This window comes from Felis catus, chromosome A1, assembly GCF_018350175.1.
Source record: "Felis catus isolate Fca126 chromosome A1, F.catus_Fca126_mat1.0, whole genome shotgun sequence".
In the NCBI taxonomy this organism is placed as follows: domain Eukaryota; kingdom Metazoa; phylum Chordata; class Mammalia; order Carnivora; family Felidae; genus Felis; species Felis catus.
The window spans coordinates 89,747,006-89,767,429 of NC_058368.1; the positions used below are offsets into that span (position 1 = coordinate 89,747,006).

General features: G+C 37.4%; 1 protein-coding gene across 5 annotated transcripts in view; it reads right to left on the reverse strand.

Moving 5' to 3' along the window:
- Window positions 1–8,321: 8,321 nt before the first annotated feature.
- The window catches only part of CNOT6 (CCR4-NOT transcription complex subunit 6), a 75,320-nt gene continuing 63,217 nt past the window's right edge, over window positions 8,322–20,424 (reverse strand). For all 5 annotated transcript variants that reach the window (XM_011281483.3, XM_045057113.1, XM_045057107.1 and 2 more), the window contains 6 exons: window positions 19,818–19,975; window positions 18,876–19,030; window positions 18,130–18,284; window positions 16,977–17,207; window positions 14,970–15,172; window positions 8,322–12,350 (listed from right to left, as the gene is read on the reverse strand). In XM_011281483.3, the coding sequence (XP_011279785.1) occupies window positions 12,138–12,350; window positions 14,970–15,172; window positions 16,977–17,207; window positions 18,130–18,284; window positions 18,876–19,030; window positions 19,818–19,975 (1,115 nt within the window). In that variant the 3' untranslated portion in view covers window positions 8,322–12,137. The remainder of the gene's footprint in view (window positions 12,351–14,969; window positions 15,173–16,976; window positions 17,208–18,129; window positions 18,285–18,875; window positions 19,031–19,817; window positions 19,976–20,424) is intronic.

Below are 20,424 nucleotides of genomic sequence, written 5' to 3' on the forward strand. Positions count from 1 at the left end.
GACACATTAACCGATGAAGGGTAAGCATCCTGTGTACATAAAGAACTGTGAATTAACCAGAAAAGGACAAAGTCCTCAATAGGCATAAAATCATAAGAGGAACCTGAAATAGCAAAAATATGTCTGTTATTAATAAAGGAAAGATAAACAGAGACACAATGAAATACCATTATACCCACCAGATTGCCAAAAACGAAGTCGGAGAAAAACAAGCATTGGTAAAGTTGTGGAACAATGGGAAAAATCTCATAAACTTCTGATTGGAGAGTAAGCAGAAACATTGGACAGGAATGAGCATATCTAGTAAAAATCACATGCATGCCCCCAACACCTAGCAATTCCAACCTTCTAGAGAAGCTAGCACACAGTGGCACCTACCAGAATGTTCAGACCAGAATGTTTTTAAGGGTTGGGGGAAGGAGAAAGAAAACTAGAAACAACGCAAAGATACCTGCAGAGAAGGGTAGAATTTGGAATATTCATACAATGGCAATATCACACTATTACAACTACATGCATTAACATGAGTGAATCTCAAATAATTGAAATCCCATAAAACTCACCCTTTTGAAGTATATAATTCAAAGGCTTTTTAGACTATTCACAGTATTGTGAAACCATCACTACTATCTAATTTCAGAATATTTTTATCACTCCAAAAAGAAACTCAGTCTTCTTGGAGAATGTCTATTCAAATCCTTGACTCATTTAAAAAAAAAAAAACTTTTTTTAATGTTTTTATTTTATTTATGAGAGAGACAGAGAGCGTGTGTGATTGGGGGAGGTGCAGAGAGAGAGGGAGACACAGAATCCAAAGCAGGCTCCAGGCTCCGAGCTGTCATTACAGAGCCCGACATGGGGCTTGAACCCACAAACTGTGAGATCATGACCTGAGCTGAAGCCAGACGCTTAACCAACTGAGCCACCCAGGCACCCCTCCTTTACCCATTTTTAAATTGGGTTGTTTTTCCATCATTGAGTTGTAAGAGTTCTTTATATATTCTGGAGACCAGACTCATCAGATACATGGCTTATAAATATTTTCTCCCATTCTGTGGGCTGTTGTTCCACATTCTTTTCCTTTGATGCACAGAAGTTTTTCATTCTGATGAAGTCTAATTATCTGTTTTCCTCCCTTTGGTTGCTTGCACTTTAAGATGTCTTACCTAAGAAACTATTGCTCAACCCAAGGTCATGAAGATTTATACCATGTTTTTTCCTAGGGGATTTTATAGTTTTAGCTCTTACATTTAGATTTTTTTTTTTTATTCCTTTTACTTTTTGTACGTGGTGTGAGAATGAGGTCCAGCTTCATTCTTCTGCTTATGGACACTAATCCTTTCCCTACTTAGGTGTCTTGGCACTTTTGTCACAGATCAATTGACCATAGATGTAAGAGTTTATTTCTGGCCTCTCAATTCAATTCCATTGATCTATATGCTATCCTTAGGCCAATATCACACTTCTTGATTATTGTAGCTTTGTAATACATTTGAACTCAGGAAGTTTGAGTCTTCCAACTTTGTTCTTTTTCAATATTGTTTGGCTATTTGGAGTTCCTTGGATTTCCATGAATTTTAAGATCAGCTTGACAATTTCTGCAACAAACAAAAAGCCAGCTGTAATTTTGATAGGGACTACACTGAATCTGTGGATCAGTTTGGGGAGCATCACCATTTCAATAGTAGTAAGTGTTTCAGTCCATGAACATGAAAAGTCTTAACACTTAATTAGGTCTTCTTTCAATGTTTTATAATTTCCAATGTACCAGTCTTCCACTTCTTTCACTAAATTTCTTCTCAAGCATTTAATTGTTTATTGTTATTGTAATGCAATTGCTTTCTTAATTTTATTTTTGGTTTGTTCATTGCTAGTGAATTGAAATACAATGATTTTTGTATATTGATCTTGTTTCCATTAACCTTGCTGAATTCATTTATTAGTTCTAATAGGTTTTTGGTATGTGGATTACCTGGAGTTTTCTATATACAAGAACATATCATCTACAGATATAGTTTTACTTCTTCCTCTCATTTCCCTGGCTAGAGCATCTGGCATAATGTTGAATAGAAGTGGCAAGAGTAAACATCTTGTCTTTTTTCTGATCTTAGGGGGAGAGCCTTCACTCTCTCACCATTAAGTAGGTTGTCCATTTTGAGTTCTTTGTAAAAGCGTTTTATCCAGCTGAGGAAGTTCTCTTTCATTCCTCTTTGATATTCTGTTGTTGTTTTTAAATTAAAGGTTATAGAATTTTTCTGTGCCTAATGAAATGATCCTGTCGTATTGCCCTTTATACTACTTGATGAAGTATATTACATTAAGTGTGGATATTAAGCCAACCTTGCATTTTTTAGATGAATCCCATTTGGTCATCAATTTTGCTGATCTTTCCAATCAACTTTTGTGTTTGTTGATCTATTTTCTATTCTCTATTTCATTATTTTCTGTTCCAGTCCTTATTATGACCTTTCTTCCGATTTTTTCCTTTGGCCCATTGGTATTTAGGAGTGTACTTTAAACTTCCACATATTTTCAACTTTCCCAACTTTCTTTCTAGTTTCACTTCATTATGATCAGGGGACATACTTTGTACAATTTCAATTAAGCTTATTGACTTGTCTTATGGCATCACCTATGGTCTACTGGAGAATGTTCCATGTGTGGACTTGAGGAGAATGCGCATTGATACAGTTAGGTAAAGTGTTCTATACATGTCTGTTAGGTCTACTTGTTTTATAGTGTTGTTCATGTATGCTATTTCCTTGTTGATCTTCTGCCTAGTTGTTCTTGAAAAGCAACCCTAAACTTACCAAGATACCAACAAATTGTTCCAAATTTTTCTTGTAGTTTTAGTGGCCAACTTACAAAATGTGATTACGATTAAAATTTGTTAGAAAATGTACAAAAATCAGCATTCTTGGCTTGTATCATGATACAACATAAATTTTTTGTATCCGTCTGTGAAGGTCACAAATACTCTTTCCTTGGAGTTTCAATTTTTGTTCACTCATATGCAGCTTGATACTGGTGAGAAAAATGTGTATCATACTGATATGGTTTGCTTTTGATTACTGAATATTTGGCAAGCATTCCTTTCATTGCAAGATAACCTTAAATTGGTATTAAAAGAACTGTAAGCCATTGTTAAAATTTCTTCATAATTCAACCAATGAGCTACTATTAGTAAAAGAAGATCATTAAATTGTCTTCTCTCTCTCTGAATAGTCTTAACTGGTGATGGTTCTTTGATTTGAAATTATATACACTTATCAGCTATGACACTTTTCAGTCTGTTTCGGAAATTTCAATAAGCATAAGGTGAAACACAATAAAGGAAATCAAGGCTCATAAAAAAAATTCCGATAAACCCAGATTTTTAACCTAACATAGCTAGAGTGCCATCTGTAGTGACAGAAACAATTTTTCTTCGTATCTACAAGAAAATTTTTGGCAGATGTAAAAGATGCAAAAATATCTAGGCTGTAAGTTTGATTTTAGGCCGAGAATTCCCATTTCTTGGTAAATTTGGAAGTCCGTTAAGAAATAGCATACAGTAAGTATTAACTGGTTAGTGCCTTTTATATCACAAAACTCCTCTAAAGCTAGTAAGTACTTTCAACTTTTCAAATATTGAACCAATTATCTTTAATAGTATTAGGAAGATGGGGCGCCTGGGTGGCGCAGTCGGTTAAGCGTCCGACTTCAGCCAGGTCACGATCTCGCGGTCCGTGAATTCAAGCCCCGCGTCAGGCTCTGGGCTGATGGCTCAGAGCCTGGAGCCTGTTTCTGATTCTGTGTCTCCCTCTCTCTCTGCCCCTCCCCCATTCATGCTCTGTCTCTCTCTGTCTCAAAAATAAATAAATGTTAAAAAAAAATTATAAAAAAAATAGTATTAGGAAGATCTTGTATTCTATAGGTAACTGTTGGCGTAACTGAACGTATTTCATTTTTGTAAAATATTGTCTTCATTTTCTAACAAAATTTCCAAACAAATATATTTTTATATCATATCTCCATTAAAAAATTCTTTTCCTGTGGAAGAATACAAGCCCTTTTATAGCTGGCCAAATCTACAAGCGCATATCCTATTATAGTTAGAAAAAAACGAAAAACACCTTTCTGTGGGACTTTCATTTCAGGTGATTAATTTCATCTATTATTCTTTTTTGACTGTTAACAGAACACTGAATTCAGTAAGTATTTGAAGAAAATGTATCTTAATGTTCACTTTATTACCTCTCTAACAGAGGTTTTTCCTTTTCCTCTGGTGCAGTAAATTGCAATTGTCATTCATCATGAAATTCAATGACACACTTTAGTCTAGTCTTTATTGGGACTCGCTCACTTCTATCTATATCACTACTGACTTTAAATTTAGTAATTTGACCATAGTTTTTAAACCAGAAAAATAATTTATATTAAAATGAACAAAGGGATCTCAATTACTAATGATTTACACAGGCACAGTAACTCCTGTTGCCAGCATAAAGAACTCAAACACATCTTAGTGTTACTTTGGTTAGTAAAATAGGGCAGAAACAGTTCTTTGACATCAACTGGTGAAATGTTTATGTCTAACACAATACAGTGGTTTCATATCTTACACAATGTATCAGATACAGGGAAATTTGGTCCTATCACAATAGGGTTTCATTTAACAGAAAAACATTTTAGTTCCAGTCACATGAGCCATGTTTCAAGTACTCAAAAGGCACATGTGGCCAGAGGCTACCAGACTGAACACAGGTCTAATCCTCGGTGTGAGGGGATACTTACTTGGGTTTGGAATTTTTGGATTCCTTCCATTTGTTGTGTTGCTGTATTAAAGTATCTTTAAAAAAATTTTTTTTAATGTTTATTTTTGAGAGAGAGAGAGAGAGACAGCACGAGTAGGGGAGGGCAGAGAGAGAAGGAGACACAGAATCTGAAGCAGGATCCAGGCTCTGAGCTGTCAGCAGTCAGCCCAACCGACGCAGGACCCGTGAACCCATGAACCCATGAACTGTGAGATCATGGCCCGAGCTGAAGTAGGACACTCAATGGACTGAGCCACCCAGGTGGTCCTTAAAGTATCTTTTAATGCCTACTAATTACTTAATTGTTCAGCAGAGAGACACACTGGATCTATTTTGCAGACTAAAATCTGCATGAAAAATAATACGAAATGTAGTAAAGCGTAGCTTGAGAAACAAAATTCTGTGCGTAAATGTTTTGGTGAGGTCAGTAGAGGAAAAAAAACAGGTTGCTTTTGAGGCAAACACGTCTCTTACATGGAGTCAGGGTTTGTCTAATGAGAAAGTAAGGAGTGACTGAACAAAACTTGCTTTTCACCCACAAATGAGGAGGGATAAATCACGGTTCTTCCTAATTCTATTTCCTGAACATTTCAAATTCTCCTTTCTTTCTTCTCTTCTCTTACTGCCCTGCAAGCCATCCTCAGCTTACAGACCACAGCAGAAGCCAGTTAACTAGTTTTACTGTTTTTTTTTTTTAAATTTTTAAATGTTTTTATTTATTTTTGGAGAGACAGAGGATGAACAGGGGAGGAGCAGAGAGGGAGGGAGACACAGAATTTGAAGCAGGCTCCAGGCTGTCAGCACAGAGCCCAATGCGGCGCTCGAATTCACGAACTGTGAGATCATGACCTGAGCCGAAGTCGGACGCTTAACCGACTGAGCCACCCAGGTGCCCCTAGTTTTACTGTTTTAATCCACCCTCCATAGCACTACTACAGCAGCCTTTCTAAAACATAAGCCTGGTAATGCTGCTCCTATTTAAAACCCTTCTAGAGGCACCTGGATGGCTCAGTCAGTTAAGTGTCCAACTTCGGCTCGGGTCATGATCCCAAGGTTTGTGAGTTTGAGCCCTGTGCCTGCTTCAGGTTCTGTGTCTCTCTCTCGGCCCCTCCTCTGCTCACTCTCTCTCTCAAAAATAAACATTAACAAAGGTCTTAAAAATCCTTCTGTGGCTCTTTATCACCACCTACAGAGTTAAGTTCACCACCTATGGCTCAAGGTTCCAAAGGCATCTACTGTGTCCCAACCACTCACTTAATGCACTTCCCACTGAAAGACCCACATGTTCTAAATCCATTCTATTCATAACTATGCACCTTTCACAAAGGGTTTTATTGTAGCTATTATTCACCTGGGAAATAAGTTCTTAGTCCTTCAAAACTAGCTCTAAGGTCCCCTCTAGAAAACTTTATAGGCTCATGTACACAGAGATTTGCTCCCTCCATGCCTGGTGTACCTTTAGCACATGTTACGTTGAATTATAATGACCAAAGAGCAACTTGAAGTCAGAGACCAGGGATGATAAATCTGTATTTCCGATCTTAGCATAATGTCTGACAAGAAGAAATTTCAAATGAGTATTGATGAGTATGGTGACCAAGAAAAGTACATTAAGAACAACTCTGATTCACCAAAATGGACATAGGGCTCCCACTATCAGGCCTGTTCAAAGTCACCACTAACAAGCATCGTATCAACGAGGAGAGAAGGTTCTGCTAACTCACAAAGCTCACAGTGTTGAGCATATACCCCTCACACCTATGTCACTGCCCTGAGAACCAGCCACCTGCATCAGCAGGAGTATTAAAAGGAAAGCTTTGGTCATGCCATCATTCCTTTTCAGCCTTTAACAGACCAGGTTTTCAAGAATTACGTAAAATTGCAAAATAGATACTACAAGTGGGTTTGCCATGCAGGGTAGACATGGAACTCACAGGGCTGAAGGACTGGTGGATACGACATTAACTAAGACACGGCTGTGCTGATGGGCTCCTTGGGGCCTGCAGCTTACTCAAAGTGAGTGCTAGAATGGCCTGAGAACTTTTGAGCCTGCCCGCCTCTGCAGAGTCACACTAGTGTAGTGAGCAAAATTTCTTATGACAGGCCCAAAATAATTGAACAGCTTTTGAATATTAGAGTGATCTGAGGGTTGCAGTTCAAGAAAATTTTTAAAAACTGACATCTCCTTACTTACTTGATTAAAAATGTTAATGTTGCTAAAGAAACCACAGAAAACTGGTTCACAATCCACTTTGTAATCCACTAGTTTTCCCAGTTCCTACAGACTGGTCAGTTAGAGTCATTTGGAGAGCAATCCACTTTGAACATTTTATGTTTTTTATTTGGAAGGAATTAACTTAGAGAAATGTTTCTCAACCTCTCGTAAAATTCTAGTAAAAACTATCTTCTGTATGATTCTTCTAACACATAATGTTTACTAAAGTTGTCTTTACAGTACTTGTGAAAGCTTATTTTTTTATGTTTATTTATATTTTGAGAGATATGGGGGGAGGGGCAGAGAGAGAGGGAGAGAGAATTCCCCAAGTAGTTCTGCACTGTCAGTCTATAGCCCCCACGTGCAGCTGGAACTCACCGAAACCTAGAGAGGGACACATAACCAACTGAGCCACCCAGGTGCCCGTGAAAGCTTATTCTAAAATCAGTTAAAATGTGAATACCTAAATAACACCCCAAATTGGGAATTCTCCATATATACATGTTACCTAGAACCCAAAAAGCTTTATTGTAAATATATTTCACTTCATGTTCCCTTAGGTAGTTGGTTCCTCTAAAGAACATAAACTAGAATTTATAAAGTAACATGGGCATAATACTTCATTTACTTTTTTACACACTTACTTCTTGACAGTTACGAGGAACAAGACTTTTCTGTTATAGAGACAAAATTACATATTAAGGATTAAGTAGAAAATGCCTACTTTAAAAACCGGACAGTCTTGGCAAATGCTCATTGTCATCTGATTTTAAAGGACTTTTTCTAGCATACATAAAAACTCACAAGTGTTCGAAGTAGTTTCCAAAAAGCAAATGGGCTTTTTCTGAAGAGTTGGGAAATACCATCTTTAAAGCTTATATATACAATAACACACATGAAAAGCAAAACATCTAATGAATTTTTATAACCCCACCAACACAATGTTTGTTACCGTGTTTAAAAGCATTTATTTAAAATACGTCAAACTCCTTCCAAAAAAGACGGAAGACACATGAGCCTAATTCTTATATTGAACGAGGTATATTGGTAACAACAACAACAACAAAATTCCTAAATGCAAATGGACCATCAGTTGCCCAAATATCAAACTGAACTTTGGCAAAGATAGGAGTGTTATACAGAAAACACAGTCAGTACATGGTCTCCCATATCACGGCCCATTCACTCACCCTTTCAGAGGATGACTTACAACCCTGTCCCAGACGACTCAGAATTTTAATCATATGGTCTGCTAACACTTATTCTTCTCAAACCTCAGTACTACAGCTATACAAATTACACTTTTAAGATATTTGAAACAGATATTGAATTTATTGGTTGGCTATGAGTAGGAAAATACATCAGTAAAGAAAAGAGACCCTGTATATAAATATAATACTAGCTAGTTACAATTTGACCAAGAAGGTTCCACTGAAAAGAACAGTAAAAGCCCTTGTTACCACCAGTCCATAGGTACATATTCAGTTTCCCATGACCCTTATCAAAGAGCTGCCTAGGCAAATGCGACATTCTTCAAGCTTAGTGCAGATAATGTGCTGGGTTCTGTTACATGAACGGTAAACACAAATTAGCCCAGTGCATATTACACAAGATAATGTACTGTGAATAAAGACTAGATCTTCTATTTTAGACGCTACTTCAACATACCGGTTATTAAACTTTATGTAACCAAAAAGAAGAGCCAAGTGAACATCTTAAAATACTGTTTCTGAGTAGGGGAGAGACACTTGCTAAAGGTGTTGTTTGAATTATCTGCAGCATTTGTATGGAATACTCTGACAGGTTCATTAAAAGAACAAACTGCTGTAATTGCTTTGCCTAGGTTGGCTTTTGTCTTACAGATGACATGACCCCAAGACCTTAGAAGTCACTATGGAAACGAATTCCATGAATTGAAATAGTAAAAAATGGAATACCACAACTGGAATTTGTCACTGAAAGCTTGAATCTTAAAAAGCTTTGAAATTTTAATTTCAACATTTAGAAGTGCATTCCACCCAATTTAATAATGTCCTTAGGTTTCAAAGTGCTAACTCAAAATAAGTTTTCCTGGCTGTCACCAAATCAAGAATGAAAACACATTTCTTGGAGATGTTCCTTGCCTGTCTTCTAGAACTACTGAAGTTTCAATCAACAATTTCTACAACTTTAGTTTAAATTATGCCATAAGTTAATTTTGATGAACATTATTTAAATTCTCAAAGCATAAGTAATTACCAGTAATACGGTAAAATGTACTTCAAGAGATTTACAACAAGGAATTGAGTGCCTCCAAATTTCTGATCAGCAAAAACAGAAAACATATCCCAAAATTCTCTGTAAAACATTCATAAAATGGATTTATCCAGCAAGAACACTGAAATTACATTATGGCAACACCACGTTAAATTTATGTGTTACAGAATTTTGAAAAAAGTCTATACTGTGAAAACATACTAATTTTTATTGCATTTTAAGGAGTATGGATTATTGGAAATTACTCAGGACACAGAAAAGATTTAAAACACAAAACTTTGCTTAACAAAAGTTATCAGTCTATTTTGGTGTGACTGTTCAGTCCCTAAGGACCCAAAATATTTCTTTCTCTTTTGAAGGTGACACTTGTAAATCTACACCCTTGGTTCAATTTATCACTAGATGGAGAAGCTGTTCAAACTGGCCCACAGAATGCAGTGTGCCCAGAAGAGGCAAGAACAAATAGTTGAGACACAACAGGCCCTCATATCTTACTATGCTGCCCCCAAATTCGAATATATTGTAGACAATAACAAATACAGATGAAAACGTTTTGTGTAAAGCTCAAACCTTTAGCATCTAACAAGTGCACTCTAGTTCCAGCATCTACAAAAAGAATACATCCTCTGTTAACAAATACAAATGAGTAAGTGCTTCTCCCCTCCCCTGTCCATAAAGCTCTCTGGACCTGTTCTCACGTAATGCAGATCATAGGAAAAGCAGTTCCCTTGCCTCATCAGTCCAACCAGCTCCAGCTCGCTCGCCCTCGCTGGAAATTGTCATGATGCACGTTACCAACACAGTGTTTAGGAAAAATGAGTAAACACACCTTTTATTCACACTTTACAAAAAAATAAAACAAAACAAAACAAAAACCCCATAAAAAGTTATGCATTGGTTCTACATCAGTAATACCAGCTTTCCAATGTACTGATTATAAACTGGATGTGTTTGGTGTCAGCACAACTTAAAACAAAAAGCAAAAAATAAAAAGTCATCACAACAAAATCTTTAAAACCCTCAAAGGAAAAACCAGGTCCCAGACAAAGATTCAAGATCAACACCTTTTGGAAAATTCTTTAAAAAACAAAAAAAATCATTTATTTAAACAGCATGTAATTTTATTTTCTCTTAAAAACAGAATAAGCACATTTAAGTGCTGAATATTTTTCATAAAATTTTAAGTCATTATCCAAAATGACTCATTCTCTGTATAAAAATTAAGAACATCTCAATGTTTTTTCTTAATGCTCACATGGTGTCCTTTTGCTCCCCTGCCTGCAGTTGAAACAAAAGCAGTTAGACCACGTTCCCTCTGAATTCATTTGACTTTTGAGAGAATGAATGAATGAGAACAGAATACATACAAGTTACCTTTGCAAAGTTAAAAGCTGGCTTTAATCTCTAATCTACTACTGGCACTATGGGCAAAATACAGGGTACAACAGAACCTTTATCTCGGTTGACCTACTAAAATGACTCAGTCACTTTATAAATGATCTGAAGAATTGTCGTAGGGACCTGTTTTGAAAATACATCTCATTTATACTGTTTCATAAATGGAAAATTATTTTCTCTCTTTTTTTTTTAAAAAGGAATGATTAAAAAAAAACACATGGAAAACAAAAAGAATTCACATGATAGTAGTATTCTGGGTGACGAACAGCACTGTGCAATGACAGACACCAAGAAGCAGTGCTTGGGTCTGGTGAGCAAAGACCCAGGGACCCACCCTATGAACATGTTCCAAAATGGGATATTCAATGCTTCACAATGGAAAAAAAGCCACAGCTCATACAAAAGCATTTTCATAAAATTCCCACAAATGTTAAAACAGTATTTAAAAAATATAAAAGAGGATGCACAGATTTTCTCTGCATGCACAGGCAGTGCTTGGTGAGAACAAATTTAGGCAGGCACAGTGGAGATAGGACAGGAAGTGTCTCAAAAAGGAGTTAAGAAGCTGTATCCAAGCAGCTGGAATTTTTTAACTTAAAAAAGTTAAAGATTAAAAAATATCAGAATGTACATATATCAACCATTACATTCAGTCCATAAATGCCTACACTGCTCAGCTTATCTGTCCTGGTAGATAGTTTTTGTAAAAACCCAGGAATTCATGAATAAGTTGCCTCTGGTCTGAGAAAATGTCCAAAGCTTTAAGCAGATTTAGATTTAAAGAGCAATGTTCTCAGTTTAAAAATAAAGTAGTACAAAAGGGCTAACAAAACCCTAACAGTGCAAATCATCAGCAGAGAAAGTCTGTTGCAACTTCTTTTACAAGCTGGCCTTTATAACACATGAAACAGTAAAAAAACTTAGCCTTAGTTTACAATACAATCATTTCCAAATCTGAATTTTTAGTACAAAATTTCATAAATCAGGTCTTCTGTGGATCATATACAATCATAAAGGCTAAATTCAAAGTCTCTATTTTACAAACAAGTCTGAAAAGGGAGGGAGTAGAGTATGGAAGAATGGTCTCTGGATGTTATTACTGGCCTCAAAAAAGTAGTGCTACAGATTTCTGTGCAAAGAGAATATGCTGTTCAAACATTTTCCTATTTCAAGGCATGAAAATATTACATTGGATAGAAGAAACAGGAAAATTACTTGTAACAAATTAAAGATAGGTGTAAACACACCGATCCCTGTCTAACAGTATATAAAGCATATTGGGCTCAGAATTTGTCTGTTGCTAGCACCTGGCTTTCATACGATATCCTTATCAAATAATCAAGATCGAAAATTCAAATCCTCAAGGAAAAGAAAACAACAAAACAAAACCCTGGTGGCCATACCTCACTCCCCCACATTCAGATTTTATGAGTTTACAAGTGAAATTGAGGTTGTCCTCTGAAGGTACTTGACTACCTCCTGCCAGGGAGGTGAATGCCGTTGACTTGGGGCAGGAAAGGCAGTAAGAGCTCCAGTTGTGCAAAAAGTGAGAAGTGGTCGGAGGGGATGAGTGGATGTGGGCAGCCGCTGATGTTATTCTCAACTAGCCAGTGGTGGTCCAGAGGTCCCAGGATGCCTAAAGTGTTCAGCTGAGGTTTAGAATAGAAGATGTAGTCAATTATACCCTGAAAAATAGAAGGAAAAAAAGATACAGCCTCACATAAGAGAATACTGAAACACTGAGAGCTTTCAAGACATACCCTTACAGTCATGTTTGGTAAACAAAGAAAGTGGCTGGCGTGTGAGAGGTAGGAAGACATAAACCAAATTGTCCCCCAAATGTCCAATCTAGCAGAATGAAGACAGTTTAGGTAGGAATAATAATCATGCATTCTTCCTCCTTTCTGGACTTTTTAGAATCTTTAATGAGACCTACAGGATCCTTCGTGGTATGGCCTCTGCTTCTCTGCCCTAACTTGATTTGTAATATTTTCCTATGCTCACTACCCTATCACCACACTAGCCTTCTTTTTTCCGGGTGGGGGTGGGGAAGACATTCCTTGAAGATGCCAAGCTCTTTCTTGCCCCAGGGCCTCCACATATACTGTTCCTTCTGCCTGGAACACTTTCTTCTTTCTACACGTCAGTTGGTTCATTTCTTCTCAGCCTTCGCGTGTTGAGTTCACCTTCCAAAGACCTTCTTGAATCCTGCCCTCACCCACTTAATACCTGCTACCACCTCCAAGTTTATTCTCTTGCTAAGTCGTACCCCAGGTGTAACTACACACTCATCTGCTTGGTTGAGACCTGCCTCTCCCATCAGACTGTCAACTCCATGAGGGCAGGGCCATCTCTGCCTTTCACATCCTCAGCAGCACCCAGCACAGCACCTGGCATCTATTTGCCCCTCTCCTCCCTGTAACTTGAGCCTCTCCTCAACATGGTTTCAGCCAAAACTATTTAAGCACATTCAGGTGTCTTCCTATCTCTGTATCAGCAACAGGAACAAGAGAGAAAAAATCCCTATCTCTCCCACCTTTTGGTTATCAGCCTCGCCTCCTCTTTACATCTTTTAAAAATGTTTATTCATTTTTGAGAGAGACAGAGCATGAGTGGGTGAGGGGTGGGGGGTGGGGGGGAGACACAGAATCCAAAGCAGGCTCTAGGCTCTGAGCTGTCAGCATAGAGCCCGACGTGGGGCTTGAACTCATGAACCGTGAGATCATGACCTGAGTCTAAATTGATGCTTAACTGAGCCACGAAGGTGCCCTCCTCACCTCCTCTTTAAAACAAAAATCTAAAAAATTGGTTTTCACTATCAATCACCTCATTCTTCAACTCACCACATTCCAGTCTCTGTGCCTAGCTCTCCAGTGAAGCATCTTTCACCAACATCTTTCTGAAGCACAAAGCACACTCCTCTTTCCCTAGAAAGGCCTTCTTTCCTTGTCAGGTAGGCTCCTACACTGCCCTGGTTTTCTTCCTCTCTCTGATTACTCTTCTGTTGTTCACATGTTCATTTTCCCCAGAGTCTCCTCTAGCCTCTCTTCAACCGGACACACTCATTTGTTCCCAGGGTTAAATCATTATCTACAGTACTGTGGCTCCTCCAAAGTCAAATTAAAAAGATTTCAAGCTCTAAGTCTAAACAGCGCTCCCCCTCTAAAATTAAGAACCAGCTAACGCTAGTATTTTCACTCTAACACATAATCTAATCTGAATGATCATTTTTCCAGGAGATTAGAAATGGAAAACTAAGATTTAGGAGAGCAGAAATTCAAAAGATGGTTAAAAAGGACAGATGAATGCAAGTCCTAAACAATCACCGATATTATCATTAAAAAAAAATTTTTTTTTTTAACATTTATTTATTTTTGAGACAGAAAGAGACAGAGCATGAACGGGGGAGGGTCAGAGAGAGAGGAAAACACAGAATCTGAAACAGGCTCCAGGCTCTGAGCGGTCAGCACAGAGCCCAACGCGGGGCTCGAACTCACAGACCGCGAGATCATGACCTGAGCCGAAGTCGGACACTTAACCGACTGAGCCACCCAGGTGCCCCAACAATCACTGATATTAAAAATGAGGAGAAGTTCTAAGGCAAGGCTCCATATTGTAAGCCGTTAACTGTGTATGAAATAAATAGAAGATGTATTTTAAAATGGCTAATATAAAACACATTTTGGCACTTGAGGAGTACAGTTTCACTTAAATTATAATATGAGAGATAAAATATGCCACTCCAGCTGACACCAAATTAGATACTACACAGTACTTTCCGAACAGCTGAGCATATAAGAAATGTATCTGCCCCAAAACAGTAACAGTTAACTCAGGATTTACTATCATTATTTCATATGACTTCTCACCCTGGAAATGATTCTATCAAGTACCTCTCAAGTAGGAATGGGACACGGATCACATCAAATTCCACAGAAGAGTGATAAGAGAACACTGCTGTGAAGTGATTCAAGATGGCTTGCTTCCAGTCTGAACACACACCCACACTTGTGTTCAAAGAGAAAGCGCACGCATGTGTGCACATGAGTGGTTGCGGGGAGGGAGGTAGCACAGAGGAAAGGGAGACAGAATCCCAAGCAGGCTCCACACTCAGCAAGGAGACCAACGTGGGGCTAGATCCCACGACCTTGGGATCATGACCTGAGTCAAAATCAAGAGTCGGACACTCAACCGACTGAGCCACCCAGGCACCCCTACACATCCACATTTTAAAGACATAATAAAGTTAAAAGATTCTCCAAAAAAACTGGAGGTTTGAAAAGTTTCTCAATCTCAAAAGTCACCTTGAAATCGAACGTGTAATTTGTGTAAGGCATCAGACCGCTCTCGTAGGCACTCTTCAACTTGAAACCATGAGTGATCCTTCCATTGGTTGTCCCGTTTTTCCCATTACAGCTGAAGTTTGTAAGACTCTCATTATATCTCAGTTCCTTAAAATCTTTATGATTTGTTTCTACTCCACCGGTACTCAAGTATTCCACAACACCTATAATGAAGATACAGGTCCTTTGCTCACTGTCAAGTAGAATATGCAGTGTACAAAACTATAATGTAACAGTAAATACTTTAAACAGCACGTTCCTCCTTTCTAAAATGTTTGGTTGGTTGTTTTACGTCTCCTAGAACCTATCTAAATCCATTTTTACATGGTTTTGATCGTAGTATACTGCATATTTTATACTTTGCTGTGGCACATGAACTCGTGTCTTTTCGATCACCATTTTTTTAATGGCTGCTTAATACAACTGCCCTGGTGTTTCATATTTGTTAAACCAGTTCCTTATTTCTTAAAAAACTTCAGGTTGTTTCTACTTTTTAAAAGAATTAATACCATAATCAACATCTTAGTATGTAGGTTTCTGCTTATGCTGAATTATTTACTTGGTATAAAATACCAAGATTAGGATTAATGTGCCATTATACATACTGCCCACTACATAAGAGAACGCCACCGGTTAGATGGGCTCTACAAATAGTTCTTTAACTTTGCATTTCATTAGTTAACAAGGTTGGACACTGCCCCATGCATGCGTCTGCCACTATTTTTAACACTGAAATGAGACTTACTATGTATTGTTTGACTAGAGTCTCCCTTTGCCCCTCAGATACTTTGTAGCTAAACAGAATGCAGAACACACATACAGCAACTACTAGAGAATAGCTGTCAACTGCTTTAGCAGCTGTAATGCCCAGATAGCTTGATGAGATGGACTAAAGAATTATGGACCTCAGCTACCTTTACTTGCCCTGAAAATGAATTTTAACATAGTTACAGCTCCCATGTATCGTGATGGCAGTGATGTACTAGTGAACTGAACCAGCCCAAGTGGACGTATGTATGTGCATGCATGCTTACACACATACACAAGTGCCAGGAAAGTATTTTGTGTGAATGAGAGACTATAATCAAGGAGGAGCTGAAATATAAAAAGGAATAAGTACTTAGTTTGATATTATAAGAACTACGGCTTGTTCACTGTACTATCTAATGGAAAAGTATTCAGAAATAAGCCTTTCTGTATTCTTCTGCTTTGTAATAAAAATCAAGTCCCTGTTTTTTGGTGTTTTGTTTTTTTTTGTTGTTGTTGTTCAAATCACTTGCCCGATCTGTGTAAATAAAGGATCTCAATTTCCACCTAAGGTTTATTATTATTTTTTTTTTATTAAAAAAAAAATTTTTTTAACATTTATTTATTATTAAGAGACAGAGAGAGACAAAGCACAAGTGGGGGAGGGGCAGAGAGAGAAAGAGACACAGAATCCGAAGCAAGCTCCAAGCTCTGAGCTGTCAGCACAGAGACCAACACGGGGCTTGAATCCACAAACTGCGAGATCATGGACCTGAGTCAAAGTCAGACACTTAACCAACTGAGCCACCCAGCACCCATAAGGATTATTTTTTCTAATCAAGCCCACCAAAACGGAAATCCTGTAAATATCCAATTTAAACTGGTTTGTATTACTACATGCTGGAATCCCAAAGAAGTGGTCTTAATAACCTTCTCAGAGTCTGGATTATATGTCACCTGGGGATATGGAAATCTAATCACATATTCTTTCAAGTTATCAACCACATGTTTATCGAAGATGATTAATGTCCTTCCTTCTTAGGTTTTCATCTCATTTTTAAAATAGTCTCCCTATTTGCACACAAAATATGTTAAACCTGATTCATAGTTGACGTTACAAACTGAATATTCATTTTGACTAAATTTGGGATTATCAGAAATGATACCTTACAAAAACATTTTAAGTCAAAAAAGCATTCTATATAAAAGAACTTTTCTTACCAGAATCTGGCAAAGAATTAAGATCTGCACATAACACCAGTGGAATAGTTCCAAATTCTCCCAATACACTGGACTGGAGGTTTCGTGAGGCTTTATCAATAATGTTCTTCACTTCTGAGAGGAACATCATAGTTTGAACCAACTTCACATCAGAGTATTCAGGGTCCCAATGCATATGAGCGTTAGCCACAAGAATAAGTTGTTTTTCTGTTCCAAGATGGGGCTTTCCAGCTATATTAGATAAAAAGAAAAGAAACAGACAGACAAAACCCGCCCATCAGCCCATATATTCTTACAGGATTCTTAAAGGATTCTACAGTTTCCAAACAAAAAAGGACCCTAAAATTTACCTAACAATCTCCCGACAACTAAATCAATCAACAGGACCACAAACCTGAGAAGCAGTCATCTATGCCTCTGGGTGAATAGCCTCTGGGTAAACACTCTTGAGTAGAGGGCATTCACTACTTGAACAAAGCCCATTCTATCTCCGCCAAAACAGCTATCTCCTTGAAACTTCTAGCTTCATCAAGATTTCCTAAAGTGAGTCTCACAAAATCAAATCTACAGCCTTTTTTCCTAGATATGTTTAATACAGTCACCAAGCTCCATCTTCATTTTTGACTCTTCAGGTTAAGTATCTCTAGTTCCAACTGTTCCTCAAGTGACAGAACTTCCAGTTCTCAGCACGATGGTCACTCTAAATACACTTTTAATTTGAAATAAGTGGTCCATTTATCCAAAACGCAAGACATTTAAAATAATGATTACAAGTAGGTCAGGAAGAGAAGTTAGCTTACAGAGTATCCTTGCTGTTAAGAAATTACGGGACTGTATGGAGTTCTTCTCTCTGAGCAGTTATTTTAACTAATATTTACTTCAACATTGTTTTTGTGTGAAAAATAGTGGGGAGCAAAAACACCCATTTTCTCCTCTGGTTTTATGCCTTTCAAAATTTGGAATACTTTTCTGGGCACTGCTTTCTCAATCTTAAGCTTTGTGGTAGAGAGAAAGGGATAGGATATTTTAGAAAGGACTTAAATTCTCACTGAGTTTCTTCAGGTGTTAGACAAGACTATTAATATGTAACAAATTTTCTGCTTTCTATCAGATTTTGGAGGTCAATTTTACAGGAAGTGAAAAGGTCACTCACATGACATTTCAATCAATTCCTTTCGAAGTTCTAGCAGTACTGCAACTCCAATGTTATCTTTTGTCATGACTCTGTTCAGCATGGCTTCAGACCCTTCTGAATTTGCCATTGCTAGCTGATTAAATTCAACAGTGTGTTTCTGAACCAAAGTAAATCTAAAACACAAACAAAAACACACACACAAACATAGAATTGGGAATACCAAAGTATTAGCTTTGTGGGAAATGCAGTTTTCCCGAACTTCCTGAACAAATACAATGGCAAGTAAATCACATTATGGAAAATCGTCCACACTTAACACCAAGCTTCCCACATCTGTTTCAAGTTATTCTTCGTCTGTTACGATACAAATAACATCTTGAAATACTTTTACAATGTATGATAAGGTAGTCATCTTCTGTGTAAGTTTCATGTTGGAATAGTCCATCTTGTAATTTTTAAATAAATCTTTTCCAAAATCTGGGTTTAAGAATCCCTCTACCATCCTAGAGGGAATGTTAATTACAAGAAGTTTCAATTAACAATTGGAGTTAAACCCTAGTAAACACCTGAAGAAACAGCAGCACTTTCAACAAGTCTCCAAAACAAGATTATTTCTGATGATTTAAAACAAAACTATTGAAGAGTACTGTTTTACTGAGCAATAACAACAATGCTTCATTCTCTTATTTGTCGACTAATTTCCACACCCTTGACTCCCTGCAAATACTGAGAAAATTTTCTTTTTTAAATGTAAGAGGACTTACTTTTCCGTCTTGAAGAATATTGCACAGCCATCGACATGTTTTCTTTCTTGTTCTGACATTGTCCTAGCTCTAGATTTAGGACTAAAGAATCCATTATAGCCACGTTCTTTCAGTTCTACCAGAAAAAAACTGTAATACTGTTCTGTTTCAACCTCCTGAAAAATTGTAAATGGCAAAGTTATTTCATAAGACAAAAAATCAGTCCTACGCATTAACTTTATGTGTACAGTTTGAGGGGCTCAAATAATTTCAAAGGACTGCTATGCACAATGAGGAACATAACATCTTTCCAACATATTTTATCTGAAACCCTACTTGTCATTTTATAGATACCTGCTGGTATCCTATTGCTTAGGAGTAAATAATGGAAAGACATACACCTCCATGTGTGTATATTTTCTTAGGTTTTATAATAGATGGGGAACAAGAATCAACAGAGGTAGAAGGAACATCACAGATCATACTTTCAGACCACAGGGAGAAAGTGACTTGCCCAAGGTCATATGAATTATCAGAAGAGGACTGAGACCACAAAGTTACTGTGCATCAGGTTCAACGCTCTTTCCACCATGTCCTAATTCCTCTATTACTGCTGATGGTAAAGCAAAACCATACCTTGACAATGCCACAGTTTCAATAATATTTGCCACCCAATTAAAAAATAGTGTGCAAGGGCATTTGAGAGGGAAAGATGAATATTTTAACTGTCAAAGCAAATGCCTAAAACCCAAAATAACCTATTTGCTTAATGTGGCAGCACAGCGCAGCTAAATGAAGCAGGTAGTGAATGTTCCAGGATTCACTAAAAACAGAAAAAGCCAATACTTTAAGAAGTGCTAAAGCTGGAACTTTAAATGTGTCAGGGTAATGCATTCCCATTTTGCTCCTTGCTTATCAACACTGGGGCATTTGTGCAATTTAAACACTGTTCCAATGACTTACCTGAAGACTTATGATATCAGCATTGCAGTTCAAAATTTCTTGAATAATGGCCTTTTTCCTGTAGTCCCAATTTAGTGCCCAAGATGGACAGTAGCCGTATAACTGCCGGGTCGCATATTTATCACAAAGAACATTATAGCACATGACAGAAAACAAGGCTGTAGGAAAGATAACTTTACTTATTCACACACGTGGCAGAAAAAAAAACATAATTAATATCAATAGTTTTCACTTAAATGCTAAGGTTGACTTTATTCATTCAATATATATTCACTGAAAAGCTACTATCTGCCAGACATAGCGGATATAAGTTGGATAAGGAAGGAAGGTCAGATAGGTGAACAAATTATAACACAATGTGTTATCTAATGCTACAGAGATACCAAAGAAGGCTCAAAGCTAAAAGACTAAGATCTTGAGTCCCTTGGTCTGTAAGACCAGGGCTCCTCATTTCTATACTCCCCCTACCACTTTGCTAACTGCTAATGTACAACGTGGAAAACTGACAATCCTCTTAACAGGCATGGCTTATTTTCTTCAAAAGAGCAACTATTATTAATTCACACAAAAGGAAAAGGTATCATAGACTAAATCCTATTATACACAT